Here is a 21,992-nt window from a genome sequence, read left to right on the forward strand (position 1 = left end):
AGCTGCGCCGAACCTACCTGGTGAGCAGCCCCGGGGGTGCAGGGGGGAGACACTCTTTTGTCACCTCCCTGGTCCCATTCCCTTGTCCACAGACCCTGATGCCTGAGACCCCATCCACTCCCTTCTGAGATGCAGGTGGCAAAGACCTTTCAACTACCCTCGAATCCACCAGGACCCCCTTTCCCCTCTAGACCAAGGATCTTGGATCCTAGTCTCTCAGAGAATCAAGAGTTTCGGCCTTAACCCCTTTTCCTTCACAATTCAGGAGTCCAGGCCCCTGCCCCTTCCTCCCCTTTCATAGATCCAGAAGTTCCAGCCCCCAGCGCTGTCCTCCCTCACACCCAGGAGTCCAGGTCCCAGTACCCTCCTGCTCCTCCAAACCCAAGAGTCTTGGCCCCCAGCCCCCTCTTTCCCCAGACCCAGAAGTCCAGGCCACTGGCCCCCTCCTCCCTCAGACCCAAGAGTCGTTGGCCCCAGGCTCCCTCCTCCCTCAGACTCAGGAATCCAGACCCCAGCCTCCTCTTCCCTCAGACCCAGGAGTCCTGAACACCCCTCCACCAGCCTCCTTCTCTCTCAGACCCAGGAGTCCTGATCCCCCAGCACCCTCCCTCAGACCCTGCAGTCCAGTCCGTCAGCCCCTCCTCTCCCAGGATCAAGCTGTTATGGCTGGAGGGAAGCCTCTCCCATCCTGAACTCCCTCAGTTCCTCTCCCTGTAAGTCACACACAAGGACAGCCTCTGACCTCCAATCTGGCCCTGCACCCTGTGGGGGCCCTGACCTCCCCCCAGTCCAGGTCCCCATCCCGGCCTTGGCAATGACCCTGGCGGCTTCCTCCCAGCGCTCCCAAATCATTCGCTCCAAGTTCCGTTCTGGTAAAGGCTTCTCTGTGTGCGTGGGGTGTGGGTTCTGGGAGTGTGCACGGTAGGGGGAGGGGGAGAGTAGGCCATGAGGGAGACCGTGTGTTTCCTGTGCAAAAGGTCACTTGTGCCTTAAGGAGGGAGGGGGCGAGTTGAGGTGGGTAAATGAGTGGCTGAATGAATAATGCTTATATAAGCAGTGGGGAGTGGGCTGCTGGGGGTGGGCGTGCAGAAGGGCTTACATTGACGTGTGCAAAGCAGTGGAGCACAGTGATTGAGGACTCCCTTCTGAAAGGACAATGAGCTATCAAGACTTGTGAGTGTCAAAGGCCAAGCTTTTGGGCCAGGAGAGACAGAAAGCATGCAAGTAGGTTCTCAGAAGTAGCACAGAGGGCCAGTTCCTTGAGTGTGCAAAGGAGTGTGCTTCTGTGATTGGGTGGGTGCAAAGACTCCAGCGAGCAGACAGCAAGGCGTGTACCACAGGGTGCATGTGTATGGAGAAGAGCAGAAATGTGCAAAGGAGAACCCTTGCTCCAAAATGGGGGTGAATCCTGAGTATGCAAATAGTGAGTGAAGTGGCAGGATGGGTGCTGAGATGAGTGAACCAAGGATGAAGACTGTGCAAAAGTGCAAACCTTGAGCTCAGAGAGATGTGTTTATAGGATGGATGTGCAAAGGGGGTGAGTATGGCAAGGCCCAGAGGTAGTGCAGATGGGAGCAGGCATGTGCAAAGTAGGGTGCACACAGAAAAGGAGGCAGGGTACAAATGGGCCAGGCTGCCAAGATGGCGATTGTGCGGGGGTGGGGTGGGGGTGGGCACAGGCTTTCGAAGGGGGCAGGTGGAGCTGGGGCAGGGCGGACTCCTGCGGGAACACTGGCTGGCTCCTAGCCCCAGAACGGCTCTGGGCTCTGGCCCTCGGCACATCGCTGGCAGGAGAAGGCGGGAGGCCCGGGAAAGGGAGCCGGCTGCCCGCCCACCCGCTTGCATCGGGTGTGTAAGGGGGCTGGGCACGCGTGGCCCGCCAACAACTGCAGCTCGCGCCGCCTGCTAGGCCAGGCTCCTGGACACTCCCTTCCCGCCTTCTTTCTCCCACCTCCCTCCTCCCTCCACAGTCCTCCAGCTGCGGATTCACAGACGCTGCTATCAGGACCCGAGTAAGTGTGGGCCCCCAAAGGGAGGGCATGGTGACCCACTCCCCTGGAGGTCCCTGCAGTGCGGCAGCCAGATACCTTGAGCTGGTTCCTGTGCCTCCATCCCCCACAGCCCCGAAGCACAGAAATCAAATCCTGTCCTTTGCTGAGGACCCAGGAGTCCAGGTCCCCGCTACCCGACCCCATAGAAGCCCTGCCTTCTGCTCTTCAGCTTCATGGGATGCATGAATCCAGACCCTGTTTCTTGGGACTCCACACTTGGCACTTATAAGAATCTCAGTTTCTACCTCTCCTAAGAACTGGGACTCCAGGCCTCACCCTGGCCCTGCAAAAATCCCAGAAATTTGTGATACTCAGCTCCCACACCCCTTGGTAACCTAAGACATGGTTTCGGCCTTTCTTGAGAATGTAGAAGTCTGGGTCCCCGTCCCTCTGCCCTCAGATCTAGGAGTCCCCGAACCTAGCTCCTCCCCACTTGTTGGAGACTCTGGGTTTTGCATTCTGAGCCTGCCCTTCTGCACTGGGGGCCCGGGGGCCTCCAGAGCAGGCCTTTCTGGAGAGCCCTGCTCCTCCCTGCCTGGCTCTCCGCCTGTAGGCCTCTCAGGATCTTTCACCTTCTCTCCAGTCTCGGATTCAGATCCGTGGATCTCAGCCTCAGGCCCCGCCGCTGGGGCCCCAGTCTCTCCCTCGGGCCCTACCCCTTTCCTCTTCAGCCCTGGGGTCCTGCTCCCTGAGCCAGAATACTGCTTGTGGAAGTCTCCGAAGAAGGTGAGTCTCAAGATTGGACTGAGGGTAAGTGGTCCTGAGGATCTAGCCTTGCTCTTTTTTGCTGCTAAGGATGCTCTTTTTGCCCCTTTCTGGTCTTCCCAAGTGGACCCCATACTTTGCATGAGGCTCTGGGGCAGGAAGGTGGGAGTGGAGCTGCAGGATGTAACATCAAAATCCTACCTGCTTTTACAGGAGTCCTCTAAGATCACCCAACGTTGGAGGGACCCCAAGCCCAAGGGGAACTTGACCTACCATCAATACATGCCCCCAGAGCCAAGACAAGGGTCCAGGGGAGAGCTTCAGGCTGAGGGGACGGCTCTGGGACCCCCTGGGCCACCTCTGTGGGAAGGGACAAACTCACAGCAACCACATCCTAGGTATGGCCCCCCTGTTTCTGTTCTCCCGGGATCCAGAAACTCAAGCCCCTGTGATCCTCCTCCCACAAACCTAGAGTCCAGGCCAAGCCCTGGAGTCCTGGCCCCTATCCCCTCTTCATCAGGACTCAAGAGTCTGGGACCCCAGCTTCATCCTTCCCCAGGATCCCAAAGTCCAGGCCCCCAGCTCCCCAGGAACCCAGGAGTCAAGGCCCCCAGCCTCTATCTCCAGGTCTCAAGAGTCTGAGCCCCCAGTTCCTCCTCTCCCAGGCACAGAAATCTCCTGTGTTTGATCCCTAAATCTTTGCTTTCCTGAATCTTGTTGAACCTCTGTTCTTAAAGACCCTAGAACACCTTCGTTCCTTCTTCCCCTTCTAACCTTTGTTCCCCCTCAGGACTATTGCCAGGATGAAGTCCACTCCCTCCCCACCTGCAGCCCCCAGCCCATCGCCTCTCCCACACAAGCTGGAGCTTCAGACCCTTAAACTGGAGGAGCTGACGGTGAGTTTGGGGAGTAACCTCCCAGGCGGTTCTCTCCCTTGGCAGAGCCCAGAGGTCTAGCCCTGCAGCCTCTGCCCCATCGGAAAGTCCAGGTTCCCCAGTTCCATCCTTTTCAGGAGTGGGTGTCCAAATGCCACGCCCCCGCTCCCGCCTGCGCCCGGGAGCCCGCCCTGCACAGCCTCTCCCCGCTCCCCACTCCAGGTCTCAGAGCTTCGGCAGCAGCTGCGCCTACGGGGTCTCCCGGTGTCGGGGACCAAGTCGATGCTCTTGGAGCGCATGCGCGGCGGCGCTCCGCCCCGCGAGCGGCCGAAACCGCGGCGCGAGGACTGTCCCGCCGGGGCTCCCTGGCCGCGCCTCAGGCCCAAGGCCCTAGGAGCCGCCCGGCGACAGGGCACGGTGAGGGCGGGACCTGGGGCGGGGCTACAGGCGGGTGGACCAATGAAGGGGATACATAGTAGGATGGGGCGGATAGTCAGAAAACAAGTACCAATGAAGTGTGGAGGGCGAGGCCTAGCGTTGGACGCCGTGGAAGCTTTGGGGCGTGGTTTAGAGCAAGGGGGCGGATACTAAGGAAAGTGAAGCCAATGAAAGAATAGGGGCGCAGCCAAAGGCGGGGCGATGAAGGAAGGACTGGGTGTGGGGCGGAGCCACAGATCGCAGTGGGTGGGGGTGTGCAAAGTGGGCGTGACTTATAAGAACCAGCTCTCTTCGGATCTAGCTTAAGTCAGCCCCAGCGTCTGATCTGCCGCCTCTTCCGCGAGCCTCTGACACCCTCGTGGCAGCTCCGGCTCCAGCTCCATCCCTGACCCCTTCCTCAGCACCGACGTCTGCGGCCCTGACTCTAGAGGAGGAGCTGCAGGAAGCGATCCGGAGGGCGCAGGTGAGAGGAAGTGGGCCGAGGAGGGGCTCGGGGTCCCTGGTTGGGCTCCGGGTGCAGTCCCAGTTTCACGCTGCTTCTGCCCTTCCGCAGTTGCTTCCGAACCGGGGCATCGATGACATCCTGGAGGATCCGGTGGAGCCTGAGGGTAAGAGCCAGACTCCTAGATCTGGGGGAGAAGAGGGTTCGTGGCCCGGGCTACTGGGTCCTCACGGAGAAGGCGGAGGCGCCCAGGGGCTCGGACTCCCGGCTGAGTGAGGAAGGCACCGAGGGCTGGACTCCCAGCTCCGAAGGAGGAGGGTACGGGGCGGGGGGGGGGCCCGGACTCCCAGGTCTGAGGTCTGAGGGAGGAGAGGCCCCAGGCCTGGACTCCCGGCTCCGTGGGAGGAGGGGACCGGCCCCCGCCCCGGACTCTCGGGTCTGAGGGAGGAGGGCCCCGGACTCCAGGATCTTAGGGAGGAGAGGGCTGACGGCTGGACTCCCTGGTCCGAGGGAGGAGAGGAGGGGGGACCTGGACTCTTGGGTCTGAGGGAAGAGTGGCCCCAACTCCAGGGTCTGAGGGAGGAGGGGGCTGAGACTCTGGACTACAGGTCCGAGGGATGAGTAGGCTGGGAGCCTGATCCCTGATCTCCTTAGCTCACCCTCCATTCCTTCCCCCGTAGACCTGCTCCCCCCTATCCCCCTGGACTTCCCCGGCTCCTTCGACGTGCTGTCCCCCTCCCCGGACTCTGAAGGCCTCTCATCTGTCTTCTCTTCCTCACTCCCCTCCCCCACGAACTCCCCTTCCCCCGCTCCCAGGGGCCCCATGGACTCCTTGGACTGGCTAGAGGCTCTGAGCGGGGGTCCCCCGCTTGGCTGTGGGCCCCCAGCCCCCAGCATCTTCTCTGCCGACTTCTCTGACTCCAGCGGCACCCGGCTGTGGGACCTACTGGAGGATTCATGGTGATGGAATCCTGGTTTCCAGAGACTGAGAGCTGGTGGGGTTAGGGAGGTGGTGGAGGAGAGACTTCCTGAGGAAAGGGGATGGATCAATCAACACAGCCCCTCCCACCACAAACACGGGATCTGAGACAACCCCTCTCACCACCTAACCCCGCAAAGGATGCCAATTTGCCAAACTACAGGCCTTTGCCTGCCTGACCTGCATATGATCCCCCTCATAGATGTGTGGTTGGAGGTTCCTCAGCTGCTGATCAGGGTAAACAAACTGCTTGCTGCTTCCTTCAGAAACCTCATGGATGTTTTCATTCCCACTTTTCCTCCCCCACCCTCTGACTACATGGCCGCCTGTTGTCAGGGGATCTGGAAGGAGGTCTCTGCTTTTTGAATGCAGGAGAGAGGCAGGGAAGAGTGGGGAGGGAGAATAAGTGAGCCAGACCCCTGGGTTTTCATTGTTGTCGTTGTTAGGTGCAGTAGAGTCCATTTCGACTCATGGTGACCCCATATGTGCAGAGTAGGCCTGTGCTCCATAGGGTTTTCAAGGCTGTAGCCTTTCAGAAGCAGATCACCGGGCCTGTCTTTTGAGGCTCCTCTGTTGTTTTTTGCCATCAAATAGATAACGACTCATAGTGACCCTGTAGGACAGAGTGGAACTGCCCCTTAGGGTTTCCAAGGCTGTAAATCTTACGGAAGCAGACTGCCTCATCTTTCTCCCATGGAGAAGCTGGTGGGTTCAAATCACTGACCTTTTGGTTAGCAGCCAAACGCTTAACCACGGTGCCATCAGGGTTCCTTGAGGCATCTGTAGATGGGTTCAAACTGCCAACTTTTTTGTTAGTAGTGGAGCACTTAATTGTTTGTACCACCCAGGGACTCCAGGTTTTCATTAGAGGTGAAAATGTCAGAAGCCAAGTGTCTGGGGTCAGATTCTTTTGGAAGCAGACCCTATAACAAGATTCATGTGCCAATGGTTTATTAAAGAAGTGTTCCCAGTGTGGTGCAAATGGTTTGCACTTGACTCCTAACCTAAAGGTTGGTGGATTGAACCCACTCAATGGCACTGCAGAGGAAAGGCCTGGTGTTCTGCTTCCATAAAAATTACAGCCAAGGAACTCCTATGGAGCATGGGGTCACCATGAATTGGCATCAACTCAGTGGCGATGGGTTTGAGTTTTTAAAATTTTTCTTCCTACTGGAGAAACCAGTAAAGGAGTAAGGCAAACAGGACAGTGAAGGGGAAGAAGACAAGCAAGAGTGCGACTTCAAGTGAAGTTCCAGCCTCAGCCTGATTATGTGGGGAGCTCAGGAGCTTAAATTACATCCCAGACTTAAATTACATCCCAGACTTAAATTACATCCCAGACTCTTTCTCACCTTGAAGTAAAGGAGCTGGGTCTTTGAATCTCCCCATTTTGGTTTATTATTGCCGAATAACAAACTATCTCCAAACTTCAGAGTCTTAGAGCGATATCTGTGGTCTCTCACAAGTCCACGGGTGGACTAGGCTTGACTGGGTGGTTCTTCAGCTCCATGTGATGTTAACTAGGAATGTAGTCTTCTGGATGCCTAAAAAATGGCATGGCGGCAGCATCTGACCTCCTCTAATTTCACAAGGGGGAAGGAGAATCTGGATAACAGCCCAAGGCTGGCTCCAAGGCAGAGGTCAGACATACCTTCTTTCTCTGGCATCTTTACCAATTCTAACACCGTCTGTCCCTCCCATGACACTCTACTTCTCTGCTGGGTTTGATAACTCATTGCAGTGGCCACACAGAGCTCACAGACAATACTCATGATTATGGTGTTTATTAGGAAAGTAACTGGTTGTAGTTCAGGTTCCAGAATGCTCAGGATACAGTTCTTTGATCAGAACAGACTCTTCCCAGCTATGCCTGCAGGCAGGTCTCTCCCTGGCCCTTGATTCCTCAGTCCCTTGGCCTGGCCTCTGCCCTGCCTGGGCAAGTGTTACTAAGCTCTTTTAGCTCTGCTGATAAGTGCCCAGAGGCACCCCACCCCGGCAGTAAGCCTTGGCCCAAAGACACTCAGCTCTAGCTCTGTGGGTTTAGCAAACCTAGCTTCACCAAGTGCCCAAAGGCACCCTACTCTGCCAGCAAGACTCCTGCCCAAAGGTGCTCAGCTTTCTCACTCCGTGAGCTGGGAATCCCACTGTGCCATTTTCTGCCTCTGCTGCCACCGTTTTCTGCCACCGCTTCTCACTGTCCTCATTGGTACAGCTCTCTCAGTCTCCTGGTTCCAGGAGCTTCTCAGCACAGGGATCCTGGGTTCAAAGGATGAGCTCCACTCCTGGTTCTTCTTTCTTGGTGGTGGTGAGATCCTCTCCTCCCGCCTCTGGGATGGCTTATTTTAAGCCTAGCGGGATGGCAAAACTGATCAATCCCTTCCTGTGGGTTCCATATATATTGCTTGCAGTCGCATTCAATCACTGTGTGTGAATCACAAAGACTATGGCTGAAAGGGCCGTATTAGGTAATTCATTGCACTGCAATGCCCAACTGCACTGCCAAGATGGTGCAATCAGACACATTCGGCACCTTGTTGGGGATGGCTAGGAGACTGGGCTCAGCTGGGTTGCTGGGACATCTGGACCTCTCTTGTCCTCTGTGTGGTCTCACCACTCTCTCCTGCTCCAGGTGATCTCTCCAACAGGGTAGCTGGACTTCTTACATGGCAGATCAGGGCTCCCAGCAGTAAGCATTTCCATGGAAGGAGGCAGAAGCTGCCAGTCTCTTAAAGACTAGGTCTGGAACTAGCCTAACATCACTTTCACCATATTCCATTGATTAATACAAGTCAGACCAGCCCAGATTGGATATGGAAGGGGACAACATGAGCGGAGTCCTTGGGTGGCACAAGCAGTTAAGCTTGGCTACTAACCAAAGAGTTGGTGATTCAAGTCCACCTAGAGGTGTCTTGGAAGAAAGTCCCAGTGACCTGCTTCCCAAAGGTCACAGCCATTGAACACCCTATGGAGTGCAATACTACTCTGCACACATGGGGTCACCATGAGTCAGAATCAACTCGACTGCAGTGTTTTTTTTTTTCTTTTCTTTTTATTGTTTCTAACCACACAAGAGTGGGAATGCTGGAAGCATGGTTATTGGGGGACATACTTGGAGACTTGCCACTATACCATACCCTATATTAGTTTTCTAGAGCTACCATAACAAAGTACCACTCACAGAGTGGCCTAAAATAACAGTAATTCTTTCACAGTTCTGGAAGCCAGAAGTCCAAGATCAAAGTGTTGATAATTCCCTGCTCCCTCTGAAGCCTCTAGGGGAAGACGCTTCCTTCCTCTTCCAGTTGCTGATGGCTTTGGGTGCTCCTTGGAAGCAGACTGCTACATCTTTCTCTCAAGGAGCAGCTGGTGGGTTTGAACTGCCAATCTTTTGGCAGCCAAGCATGCAACCACTGCGCCACCAGGGTTCCTTAGTCTGGAGAAAGTACTGTAATATTGAGATCCATAAAAATCTTTGCAAATGTTGGCTTTTTCATCCAGACATATAATAGATTTGAACTGCTCCTAAGATGTACTTAGGATCTCAGAGGTGCCCACATAATAAACTCTCCGCATGGCTCTGTTCAACAGTAGTTAAATAAATATTATTTTATTGATGCCTATGTGATGTTTACAAGTGTATCCTCCAAGAGAAAAGGATGTTGTAGGATGTGTTCACTATCCAGCATGTAGCAGATGTGCCACAAATATTTACTGAAAAAAATGAATGGAATCTCAAGCTCATTGAGCCATGCTGGCCACTTAGTTCTCAGTTGTAATCGTCTCAGGCCCAGGAAGCTAGGGTTGCAGAGGGAGGGCATATGGTCTTGGATGCACCTAACCAGTATGTTTCTTTAAAAACGGTTTGTGCCGTGCTACTTACTGAATGGTTGGCGGTTCAAACCCAACCTTTGGCTCCATGGAAGAAAGGTCGGGTGATCTACTTCTGAAAATTCATGGCCACTGAAAACTCTGTGGAGCCCAGTTCTACTCTGAAACACGTGGGGTTGCCATGAGTCAGAATTGATGGCAACAGGCTTGGTTTTTTGGTTTCTGGGTCGACTGATAATGCAACATCATGATAAACAGAGAAAAGATTGAAGTTGTGAAGGATTTCATTTTACTCGAATCCACAATCAGCGCCCATGGAAGAAGCAGTCAAGAAATCAAAAGACACCTTGCATTGGGCAAATCTGCTGCAAAAGACCTCTTTTAAAGTGTTGAAAGGCAAGGATGTCACCTTGAAGACTAAGGTGTGCCTGACCCAAGCCATGGTATTTTCAGTTGCTTCAAATGCATGCGAAAGCTGGACAATGAATAAGGAAGACCTGAGAAGAACTGAGGTCTTTGAATTTTGGTGTTAGCAAAGAATATTGAATATACCATGGACTGCCAAAAGAATGAACAAATGTGTCTTGGAAGAAATACAACCAGGATGCTCTTTAGAAGCAAAGATGGCAAGACTACATCTCACATACTTTGGACATGTTATCAGGAGGAACCAGACTCTGGAGAAGGGCATCATGCTTGGTAAAGTACAGGGTCAGTGTAAAAGAGGAAGGCCCTCAATGAGATGAATTGACACATTGGCTGCAACAATGAGCTCAAGCATAACAAGGATTGTGAGGATGGCAAAGGACTGGCCAGTGTTTTGTTCTGTTGTACATAAGGTTGCTATGAGTCAGAACTGACTCTATGGTACCTAACAACAGCAACAGTTGGACTAATTTAAAATAGTGAGCCTTCTGAATGGACACAGTCCCAACAACACACGACTTGGTGAGTAGACTGTGGGCTTCATTTAATTTCTACTTGCTCCCTCGGCCAGGTACTTTTAGATAGTGAACAACCTACACAACAGTTTGGAGCATCCTTGTGTCTATTCTACAGCTGTTCTCCCTTTCTTCTAGTTTTCTTTCTGCTAGCCACCGTGTCCTTCAGAGGGGACTGAGCAACTCCCCAGTGCAGGAGATGAGTATTGTTTCGAGGCTAAGCCAATTCCAGTGGGCTTCTTGTCTTGCTGCATGCTGGGTTACATGGTTATGTGACAAAATTTTAGCCAATCAGATATGAAGGTAAGTTGCTGGAGGGCTTACAGTAAGAATGAGCTTTTTTCTGCCTCTTGTGGAAAGTCATCATGTGGCAGCCATCTTGGGAGCTTGGGGGAGGCAGGCTAAGTGTAGACCATCGCACGGCTAGAAGATAAATGGAACTGGGGGACACTGATGACGTAGTTGAGCTGCTGGATTAACTAACCCTGGACATGAACCACCTTTGATCTTGCCATATGACACCCATGGATATGTTGTTTAAATAGTTTAGTTGGGACTTCCGTTACTTGCAGCCCAAAGCATCCTGATACAAGAGGGAAGTTCCTGGCATATGTAACATTATGTTCCTCAAGCCTTGGAACTGGCCTTGGGGGAGCCACAAGTGGGAGGAGAGAGCCAAAGTCAGGCTAGTGTCAGTGCTTGAGTAGTGGGGATAAGTCTGCTTCAATTCCCACCCACTCTGGCAGGAAAGCTGCCTCTGGTTTAAAGACTTTGAGAAAGGGAGAGTCTGGGAGGGTATAATTGGCCAGGTAGATGGTTTCTCCACCTGCAAGGTAGGCCGCCCAGATCCCGAATGTCCCAATGGTCATGATGGTGTGGTTACACTGTGTGAGCAGTGCAAAGTCCTTGCCAGGGGAGCCCTCAATCCCACTGCCAGCAAATACCACATCACCACGGGAGGCATTGATGTTCTCCCGACACCACGCCATGCCGTTGCTGGTGACCACAAAGATGGGGGAGCGATAGCGTCCCCGGAACCAGCTCAAGGCCTGTTCTAGGTATCGCCGGTCAGCCACCACACCCTTCCAAATATTTGGCATGACATGGACGTAGTCCCCTCGGCGAACATGGACCCCCACAAAGGTGCTTGGTCGGCTCCCATTCACCTTTAGGCCCCGCAGAAAAGTCTGGGCTTCCTCCTTTACGTGGTCTTGCAGGGTGAATTCCTGGAGGATCTCGGCACGGAGGTGGTGGTAGAAGGTCCAGGAGCAGGGGTAGCCGGTGAGGCGGACGTACTCCCCTGGGATGTGGCGGTACTGCTCTTCCATCCAGTCATTCAGGTGGTAGTTCCTCCACGGGATCTTGTTGGCCACACTATTATGCAGGACTGGGAGGGTAATCTTGAAGATGGGAGCTAGTGTATTATGCATCTGGGCTGAAATGAAGGCGGGTCGTCCGTTCATCTTGGCCAGGGCGTACAGGGTGGCATACTCACCCATTTGGTTCCCCAGACGACCTTGTACATTGATTGTCCATATACCCTTGGGCTGGGAGCTACCGGAGCTCTCTGTTACCAGAGAGTAACTCTGGTATTGCGTCTCTAACTCCCACATTGGTTGAATCTTCTTTAGCCGCTGCTGAAGGTGGAATATGGTGGAAGCCATGAAGACAAAGAGAATGAAGTGGGCCCTGGGAAAGGAGAAAGGCCCCGGAGTGCTGATCATGGCTGTTGGGAAGGAAGAAAAGGAAATATTAGCTTGGGAGATGGAGGCAGTCACCTGAGGCCTAGGGTGGTGCATGAATGTGGCTGTGTGACTTTGTGTGCAAACATTGTGTGAGTGTATGTGAGTGTGAGTTTACTTTATGTGAGTATGTGTGGTGAAATGAGTTTATGTGGGCTTTTGCCTCCGTTATTTGGAAAAACAGCTTGAGAGATTTTTTTCCCCTAAGATCCTAGGAGCTACTTTTGCCCTAGTTTTCTAACCCAGAGGGTTTATTACTTTTGTCCAGGTTCATTGTCATTTCCTGGTTAACCTGTAAACAACTGGATGTCTTGATACTTTTTGTCTGGCCCTGGGTTGCAGCCCGCCCTGTGATTGGTCTATTTTACATACTTTTCAGGGATTGGTCAATATACTTACACAAATTAAGTGACTGTGGCATACCAAGAGAGGATTGGCCAATTCATGGCCCCGGTGGAAGGCCAGAGCTTAAAATTGACAAGGAGTTTGCTTATGTATGCAACCAACCCCACCGGGGTTGGAAAAGGAAGAAAGAAGCAGGAAAGGAGAAAAGGCAAGAGAGGAAAGATGAGAGAAAAAGCAGAGAGAGGAGGCAAGGAACTTCCTAAAAGAGCTATAACACAGGTCAAGTGCTGTAACGCCAAAGACAGTGATGAGCCCAAAGGGACCCCGTGGCAGAGCCGGCAGCAACAGGCCGGTAAGGGGCTCTGCCGCAGAGTTAGTGGTGATAGCAGAAACCTGCAGCTAAGAGAGCTGAACAAAACTGCTACACTGGCTATGAGCTGGGTCAGTTAGCAGTGAGTGGAGAGGCCTGTCCTGAGGGGAGCCGAGAGAAGGCCTGTCTTCAGGGGGCTGAGAGGAGGCCTGTCTTCAGGGGGCTGAGAGGAGGCCTGTCTTCAGGGGGCTGAGAGGAGGACTGCATGGCTGAGAGGGGGTGTGCACAGCAGAGAGAATAGCCTGCATGCTGAAAGAAGCTGAGAGAGCTGTCCTGCACTGAAGAAGGGAGGGATGTGCTCTCCACTTCAGGGGAGCCTCCCAGACTTTGCCTGCATGCTTCCTGATCCTGATTCTTCTAAGTTGTAGCCTGTTGATCCTGATCCCAAGTTGTACCCTGTTACTTCCTTAATAAATCATTTAACTGTAAGTATGCTCTGTGAGTTCTGTGTGGCCATTGCAATGGATTATTGAACCCAGAAGAGAAGTAGAGAGTGCCATGAGAAGGATGGAATTGATAAAAAGGTCAGGGATCCCAGATAGAATGGGAGAAAATGTAGAACAAATGTCAAATTCCTAAAAAAGGCCAGACTTACTGAACTAGTACAGACTAAAAGAACCTCCAAGACTATTGCCCTGGGATACCCTTTAAACTTAGAACTCAAACCACTCCTGGTGGTCACCTATCACTTAAAAGTCAGAGTGGCTCATAAAATAAATAATATCACCCGCGAGTACTGTGCTTCTCTAAACAATCACCTAAATGAGACCTAACGGTCAACATTTACACTAGACCAAAGACGAGAATGTAAGGAGGAACGAGGAAGCTAGACTAATGAAAATAGAACAGCCAGAATGGAAATGAGAATGCTGACACATTATGAAACGTTTAACCAATGTCACTGAACAATACGTATAGAAGTTGTTAAAAGAGAACCTAATTTGCTATGTAAATTTTCTCCAAAATCTCAATAAAATATTAAAAAAAACAAAAGTTGGAGAGTGGAGGTATGTTTGACCTCTACCTAATAGGAATCAGTTTCGTGCTGATGGTGATTCTCTCTCCTCCTCCTGAATTGAGAAGGCTTCAGGTGCTACTCGAACCTTTCAGTATGTCATTGGGTGTGTATACGTGGGTACGTGTATGTAGGTATGTATGTAGAAGGTGTGCTTATGTGGGTGTTATACTTAAGTGTGTGCACTGGGTGTGTATATATAGCATGTTCGTTATACGACTATATAAAAAAAAACCCAGTTGTGTGTATGTATATATATGAACGTAAGTGTGTATGTATACAATTAAACAAATAAGGATCATAGAATCTGATACTTCTTAGACATAACGAATCACCTCACAGGATTAGTTTTCTTGGTTTGAAGACTTAGGATCATTGTTTCATGGGACAACTCAGTCAACTGGCATAATTTAGTTCATAAAGTTTATGTTCTACATCCTAGGCTGGTGAGTAGCATCTGGGGTCTTAAAAGCTTGCAAGCAGCCAGCTAAGATACAACTATTGGTCCCTACTTGTCTGGAGCAAAAGAGAAAAAAGGGAAACCTACGACTCAGAGAAAGAACCAGTTTACAGGACAAATTGTCTACATGAACCACGGCCCCCTCTACCCTGAAGAACTAGAAGAACTAGATGGTACCCGGCTACCACTACTATATGTTCTCAGCAGGACCACAGTAGATGCATCTTGATAGAAAGGGAGAAAATGTAGACTAGAACTTCAAATTCTCAAAAAAAAATCCGGACTTACTGGAATCATTGAGACGAGAGGAATTCCTGAAACTATTGCCCTGAGATACTACTTACGCCTTGAGCCAAAACTATCCCCTCAAGTCACCTTTGGGTTAAATAGCAGGTTAGTTCAGAAAGTACCAAATATCACCCTTGAGAATTGCACTTTAAGAAAAAAATCATCTATATGAGACCAAAAAGGTCAACAAATACTCTAAAGCACAGATGAGAAAGTTGGGGGGGTGTGAAACTATGTTAATGGGAACAGAACAACTAGAAAGAAAATAATGAGAATAATGATACAACGCAAAGACTGTAAGCAGTGTCAGTGAACAGTATGTGTAGAAACCGTTGAATAGGAACTTGTTTTGCTGTGTACACTTCTACCGAAAACAAAGCAAAATACTGTTTAAAAACAGTTGCTGTTGAGTAGTTTCTGACTCTTGGGAACCCCACAGGTGTCAGAGTGGAACTGTGCTCCACAGGGTTTTCAGTGGCTGATACTTTGGAAGTAGATCATCAGGCCTTTCTTCCAAAGTGCCTCTGGGTGGATTCGAACTGTCAACCTTTTGGTTAGCAGCTGCAGCTAAGCACATTAATCATTTGTACCACCCAGGGACTAAGTATATATGGGCATATATATATATTGTGTGTGCATGTGGGTATATGGACACCCACAGCATATAAATAGCCACATTTATCTGTACAATATGCGCATACTGTGTACACATATGAATGTGTGTGAAACTGTGCATACCAAAGAACATGTGTACATTGTATTGTACGGTGTGTACACGTTGTATACATATAAGGGCATGTGCTTATATTTTTTGTGTGTAGGTGTTGTCAACACATGGCATGTATGTATATGTCCGTGTGTGTATATATATATGGGGTATATACTTTGTGTTTATATACGTTGTTTAATGTGGGCTTTTATACACTGAGCGTACATACGTGTCTATATATGGTAATAACAAGTATATGCACCTACCATATACTGGGGATTCAGTTTCAAGGGATGTCCATATTTGCATGTTTTACCTATATCCCCAGCTTTCCATGAATAAGGAAGACCGAAGAAGAGTTGGCGCCTTTGAATTGTGGTGTTGGCGAAGAATATTGAATATACCATGGACTGCCAAAAGAACGAACAAATCTGTCTTGGAAGAAGTACAACCAGAATGCTCCTTAGAAGCAAGGATGGTGAGACTGCATCTTACATACTTTGGACATGTCGTCAGGAGGGATCAGTCCCTGGAGAGGGACATTATGCTTGGCAGAGTACGGGGTCAGCAGAAAAGACAAAGACCCTCAACGAGGTGGATTGACACAGTGGCTGCAACAATGAGCTCAAGCATAACAAGGATTGTAAGGACGGCGCAGGACCGGGGAGTGTTTCATTCTGTTGTGCATAGGGTTGCGATGAGTCGGAACCAACTCGACGGCACCTAACAACAACAACAACCTATATATCCCCTTTGAAAGAAAATTGCACCCACCAAGGAATCAACCACTTGACCCTGCCTACCAACCTGGCCACAGCCAATGGAACTAAAGATGGACACCTGGCTCCACAGTGACCTATCCATTCATTAGGCAGTGGCCTATGACAAGTGTAAGGTGGCTCTAAAAGACAAGTTGGGTCAATCAAATTCTCTCTTGAGTAATTTTACTAAAAGAACCAAACAGCAGTTGGTAGGTGATGCTGAAGGAAAGAGTAGGGGTTGGGGTGGCTGAGATGGGTTATATGCAAGCTGAAGCAGAGGAACCCACCAACCAGAAGATACCTGGGCAGATATGAAAAGTGTATCCAAGAGAATTTCATTCCTGGCCAAGAAATCTCAGGGGAAAAAAAAAAAAAAAAACTCCTTCTATTTGAGAAGTTTAGAACCTATTCTTTTCAAGTCTAACTGCAACAGAAATTAGTTCCAGGAGTGGGGTGGTTGCACCAAACAGACCTTCAGAGAAGATGTAGGATTCACTATGATATCACTGAAGGTGGGGGGCCCTGAAAACCCTATCTTTTATGCATTGAATTGTGTCCCCAAAAAATATGTGTTGTAAATCCTAACCCCTATATCTGTGGTAGAGCCCTGGTGACTCAGTGGTTAAACGCTCAGCTGTTAACCAAGTGAGTAGCAGATGGAATCTACCAGTTGATCCTTGGAAACCCTACGGGGCAGTTCTAGTCTGTCCTATATAGTCGCTATGAGTCAGAATTGACTTATGGCAACAGATTTGGTTTGGTTTTTATACCTGTGGTTATAATCTCATTTGGGAATCAGTTTTCTTTGTTATGTTAATATGGCAGTATTAAAGTAGTGTGTGTCTTAAATCAATCTCTTTTGAGCTATAAAAGGAGGAGATTAAGCAAGCAGGGATGGGGGAAGATAGATGTCACGCCACTTGAAGATCACCAAAGTACCAAAACAGAAGCTGAAAAAGAGCCAAGGACCTTCCCCAAGAGTGGACAGAAAGTGAGGGAGCCTTCCCCTAGAGCCAGTGCCTTGAATTCAGAACTCTAGCCTCCTAAACTGTGAGAAAATAAATTTCTGTTTGTTAAAGCCACCCTCTTGTGGTATTTCTGTTATAGCAGCACTGGGTAACTAAGATACCAACCCAGGACAGAAAACCTAAAGTGATGGTTTGTGGAGTGAAGCAGCTAAGTAAGTTGTTGCCTGAGGTCCCTTGGGACAAATCAACGGCCCCAAAATGATGAGACTTCGAAGATGTGGTTGCTGAGCATAAGGAGAGCTGTGTAAGTAAAATAAAGCAGGAGAGAAATTTGTTCTGGACCTCCCCATGCCCACATTTTGTGGCTACAAGTCAATAAGGAAAAGCAAACAATCATTACTTTGCATTGTCACAGGAAACACTTTACTATTGCTAAAGATTAGGTCTAGAAATGATTGGTGGGATTTGCCATTCTGAAGCTTGGGCTGGACTAACACCTGTGCCATATTGACACAGAGAAAGGAAGGAAGGAAGGCCAGAGGGAGTGAAAGAAGGGGAGTAGGGAATAGGAATGGAAAGAAGGAAGGAAGGAAAGAAGTTCAGGTATGGGCCCTAGCTGACTAAGATTGGGATCTGGGTGACAGAATGGGGATATCTGGGAGCTGTCAAAAGAATGAGGGCATCCCAGATTCTGAGCTTTTCCAAAGCACTTGGCACGTCCTCCCCAGTGAAAGCAAGGTTTCCACCCACTCTTTTTAAAACTCTTCCCCATAAGCAGGTTTTAATCTCAGCATATCCTGGAGTCTCTTACCAAAGGTAGACTACAGCAAAAGGTTTCTGGGTATGTTAGCCCAGGGCCTGAGTCAAACAGGGTTGAACCTGAGAAGCTGCCAGAAGTTATGCAGGTGTGGTCCTTTCAGGGTAATTACGGCTGTTAAAAGTTGACGCAGAGCTTAACATAGCAATATCCCTGTTTCTGATTTATAAGTTTTTACTGAAACCCTCAGAGCCCATTAAGATTGTATGAGAGTTATCCTTCCAGAAAAAACTCAGCCATGTTAACGAGATGCCTAGTCCTGAATTGAACCAACCCAGCTGAGGGTCAGGGCCCCTTGGCCATTCCCAGGAGTTGAATCTAATCAGAAGTGGACTCCTGGGTGTATAATTCCCTCCGCTGGCCCCCTTCCACTCAGATAAGGGGAGCCAGGAGGCTGGGTTTGCTCAGCAAGGTTTACTTCACTGCCCGGCTGATGCTCATGAGATTCTCAGCCTTACCACAGGCCTTATTATCCAGATAGGTCCCCTTCCTCATTGTTTATGAGAGTAAAGCAGGGCTTCAACCTGGTTTTTCCCTGTTCAGTCATGGCCGATGAAGCAAAACCAGGACGAACTCAAATTTATAAAGAGTGGGTGTACCAGAACAATAACCAGAACAGGAAAAATTACAGGTTGACACCCTGCTAAAAACTTAATCTCCCTCTTAGAAAGCAAGGGCAACGTGCAAATTGCATAGCAACCAGCAACCAAAACTCTTGACCGACAGAGTCAGGAACCATGGTGCCCTGCTCAAAGATGGTGGCCAACTCTGCTGCTTTGAATGTGTGTCACTTTCCACAGTCCTGGCAATAATCCAGTCTCCTGAAAGGGCTTGCTACACCTCTTCCAAATGTCCCATTCCAGGGCTTCCAGTTATCATTCTGGTACACCTAAAACCCAAACCAAACCCACTGCCGTTGAGTAGATTCCGACTCATAGTAACCCTATAGGACAGAGTAGAACTGCCCCATAGAGTTTCCAAGGAGTGCCTGGTGGATTCTAACTGCCAACCTCTTGGTTAGTAGCCATAGCGCTTAACCATACACCACCAGGGTTTCCCTGGTACACTTACGTTTTACAAATTCAGGTCTGTTCCAATTTTGCTATGTCAGCCACGACTGAACCAGTTCGAAGCCCTGAAATAAAGCCTCAATTCATTAAGCTCAGTAGGAAATGTGCTTCAGACAATGACTCAAAAAGAGAGCACAGACTCGACTTGCAGCAGGTATTTCAGGCTATTACACTCATTAGCTGTGTGATTTTGGGCAAGTGACTTCACCTCTCTGAGGACTAAAACAGCACCTGGCACATGTGCACATGCGGAAAATGTGTGCTATTATTGCTACAAAGAAAAACGTCAGAGACTGATGGGTTTTCACTTTTCACGTTGGGTGTATTGGTGGTGGTTAAATTTAGCATTTAACTCTACTGTTAAGTTGAATTCCGACTTATAGAGACCCTACAGGATGGAGCAGAACTGCCCCAAAGAGTTTCCAAGGCTGTAAATCAGCAGAGTGGCTGGTGGGTTCTAACCGCCAGCCTTCCAGTTAGCAGCCCAGCGCTTGACCACTGCACCACCAGAGCTCCTCAAAATTTAGCGTGTAGACCACAGATTGTAGAATTGGGAGACATCACTCATGAATGAGATGGAAATAGGTTAAGAGAAGGAATCAATCTCATTTGGAGGTTGTGAATTCTGAGACCAACTAAATAGCCCCACACCATTAGATCTAGATAAAGTGCTGTTATGAATTGAATAGATGACTGGGTGGCACAAACAGCTAAGCACCCAACTACTAGCCAAAAGTTGGACGTTCAGACTCACTCAGAGGTGCCTTGAAAGACTGGCCTGGTGATCTGCTTCTGAAAGGTCACAGCCATTGAAAACCCTATGGAGTAGTTCTACTCTGGACACATGGGGCCACCATGAACCAGAGCTCACTTGAGGGCAAACAACAACAACATGGATGAAATTGTATCCTCCAAAAGATATGTTGAACTCCTAATGCCTATGTAAAAATAGCGGCCGAGGCACCTGACCTCCTCAAACTTCACCAGAAGGAGAGAGAGAATCACCGTAAGCATCAGCCCAAGGCTGATTCCTATGAGGTGGAGGTCAGATATGCCTTCAAACCTCTAATATTTTTACTCATTCTGACACCAGCCGTCCCTCCCACGGCACTCTACTTCTCTGCTGGGTTGGATAATTCGTCACAACGGCCATGCAGAACTCACAGACAATACACACAGTTACGGGGTTTGTTAGGGAAGCAACAGGCTATACTTCAGGATCAGGAATGACTCAGGATATAGTTCTTCCATCAGGACAGCCTCTTCTCAGCCGTGTCTGCAGGCAGGCCTCTTTCTGGCCCTCGGCCTCTCCACTCCTTGACCTCTTGGCCTGGCCCCTGCCCTGCTTGGGCAAGTGTTACAAAGCCCCTTGGCTCCGCTGATAAGTGCCCGGGGTTACCCCACTCTGCCAGGGAGTTGCTTGCCCGGAGACACTCAGTTCTCTCACTTAGTGGGTCAGCATGCCCATTGTAACTGTCTTACTCTGTGGGCCAGGAAGCCCACTGCGCCGTCTGGAGCCAGTCTCCTGGCTCTGCAGCCACCGTTTTTCTGTGGCTGCTTCTTTCTGCCTTGTACTGCCTCTCGGTGTTTCAGCTCTGTTTCCTGGGTCTAGGAGGTTCTCAACGCAAGGACCCTAGGTCCAAAGAACATGTTCTGCTCCTGTCCCTTCTTTGTGGTAGTGAGGTCCCCCCTTCCAGTCATTAGAATAGCTCATTTTAAGCCTAGCGAGATGGCAAAACTGACCAATCCCTTTGGTGGGCCACGAATACCTTAATTGCATAATCCCACCATGAGGACCTGTACATAGACCAAGAGGCAGCTGTTTGAACAGAACAAATGAATACTGGATGGTTTAAAATCAGAAAAGGTATGCGTTAGGGTTGTATCCTCTCGCCATACTTATTCAATCTGTATGCTGAGCAAATAATCCAAGAAGATGGACTACATGAAGAAGAATGCAGTATCAGGATTGTAGGAAGACTCATAACAACCTGCAATATGCAGATAACACAACCTTGCTTGCTGAAAGCAAAGAGGACTTGAAGATGAAGATCAAACACTACATGCAGCTTTCAGTATGGACTACACCTCAACATAAAGAAAACAAAAAAGCCTCACAACTGGACCAATAAGCAAGATCATGATAAACCAAGAAAATACTGAAGTTGTCGAGGATTTCATTTTACTTGAATCCATAATTAACACCCACGGAAGAAGCAGTCAAGAAATCAAAAGACGCATTGCATTGAGCAAACCTGCTGCAAAAGACTTCTTTAAAGTGTTAAGAAGCAAAGATCGCACTTCGAGGACTAAGTTGCACCTGACCCAAGTCATGGTATTTTCAGTCCCCTCATATGCTTGCAAAAGCTGGACCATGAATAAGGAAGACTGCAGAAGAATCGATGCCTTTGAATTATGGTGTTGGGGAAGAATATTGAATATACAGTGGACTGTCAGAAGAACGAACAAATCTGTCTTGGAAGAAGCACAGCCAGAATGCTCCTTGGAAGCGAGGATGGCAAGACTTTTTCTCACATACTTTGGATGTGTGATCAGGAGGGACCAGTCCCTGCAGAAGGACAACATGCTTGGTAAATGAGGGGGTCAGCAAAAAAGAGGATGACCCTCAACGAGATGGACTGACACAGTGGCTGCAACCATGGGCTCAAGCCTAACTGTGAGGATGGTGCGGTACTGAGCAGTCTTTCATTCTGAGTTGGAACTGGCTCGATGATACCTAACAACGACACCACCCAATGATTTGGTGGGAGTTACAAAACCATGGTGAGAAAGGCCATATAAGCGATCCTTCATACTGTACCCTGGTACCTGCGAACGTGATCTTGTTAGAAATAGGGTCTTTGAGGATGTTATCAGTTAAGTTCACACGAGGTCATATTGGAGTAGGGTGGGTCCTAATCCAATGTAAGTGGTGTCTTTAGAAAAGAGAAGAGACACAGAGAGAGACAGAGGAAAGGTGGCCCTGTGAAGATGCATCTAAACACCAAGGAAAACCTGGGTCTACCAGAAGCTAGAAGAGACAAGACAGGATCTTCCCCAGAGACTTCATGGGGACCATGGCTGGCTTGGCCAACACGTTGATTTGGATGCTCAGCCACCAGAACTGCAAGACAATACATTTCTGTTCTTACAAGCCACCTGGTTTTTGTTATTTTGTTACGGCAGTC

The 21,992-nt window shown here is 49.6% G+C and overlaps 2 protein-coding genes across 2 annotated transcripts; one reads left to right on the forward strand and one right to left on the reverse strand.

Annotated features, from left to right (window-relative positions):
• The first annotated feature begins 652 nt into the window (after positions 1-652).
• On the forward strand, positions 653-10,940 carry MAMSTR (MEF2 activating motif and SAP domain containing transcriptional regulator). The gene is made up of 9 exons (XM_064294019.1): positions 653-872; positions 1,971-2,012; positions 2,635-2,777; positions 2,970-3,167; positions 3,566-3,652; positions 3,854-4,048; positions 4,371-4,532; positions 4,623-4,677; positions 5,192-10,940. The coding sequence occupies exons 1-9, from the start codon at positions 815-817 to the stop codon at positions 5,473-5,475; spliced, it is 1,224 nt and encodes a 407-aa protein (XP_064150089.1). The 5' UTR covers positions 653-814; the 3' UTR covers positions 5,476-10,940.
• An 11-nt stretch (positions 10,941-10,951) lies between these two features.
• FUT2 (fucosyltransferase 2 (H blood group)) lies at positions 10,952-12,060 on the reverse strand. The gene has a single exon (XM_003406527.4). The coding sequence runs from the start codon at positions 12,056-12,058 to the stop codon at positions 10,952-10,954; it is 1,107 nt and encodes a 368-aa protein (XP_003406575.2). The 5' UTR covers positions 12,059-12,060.
• Positions 12,061-21,992: the final 9,932 nt, after the last annotated feature.

Source organism: Loxodonta africana, chromosome 11, assembly GCF_030014295.1.
Source record: "Loxodonta africana isolate mLoxAfr1 chromosome 11, mLoxAfr1.hap2, whole genome shotgun sequence".
NCBI classification, from domain to species: domain Eukaryota; kingdom Metazoa; phylum Chordata; class Mammalia; order Proboscidea; family Elephantidae; genus Loxodonta; species Loxodonta africana.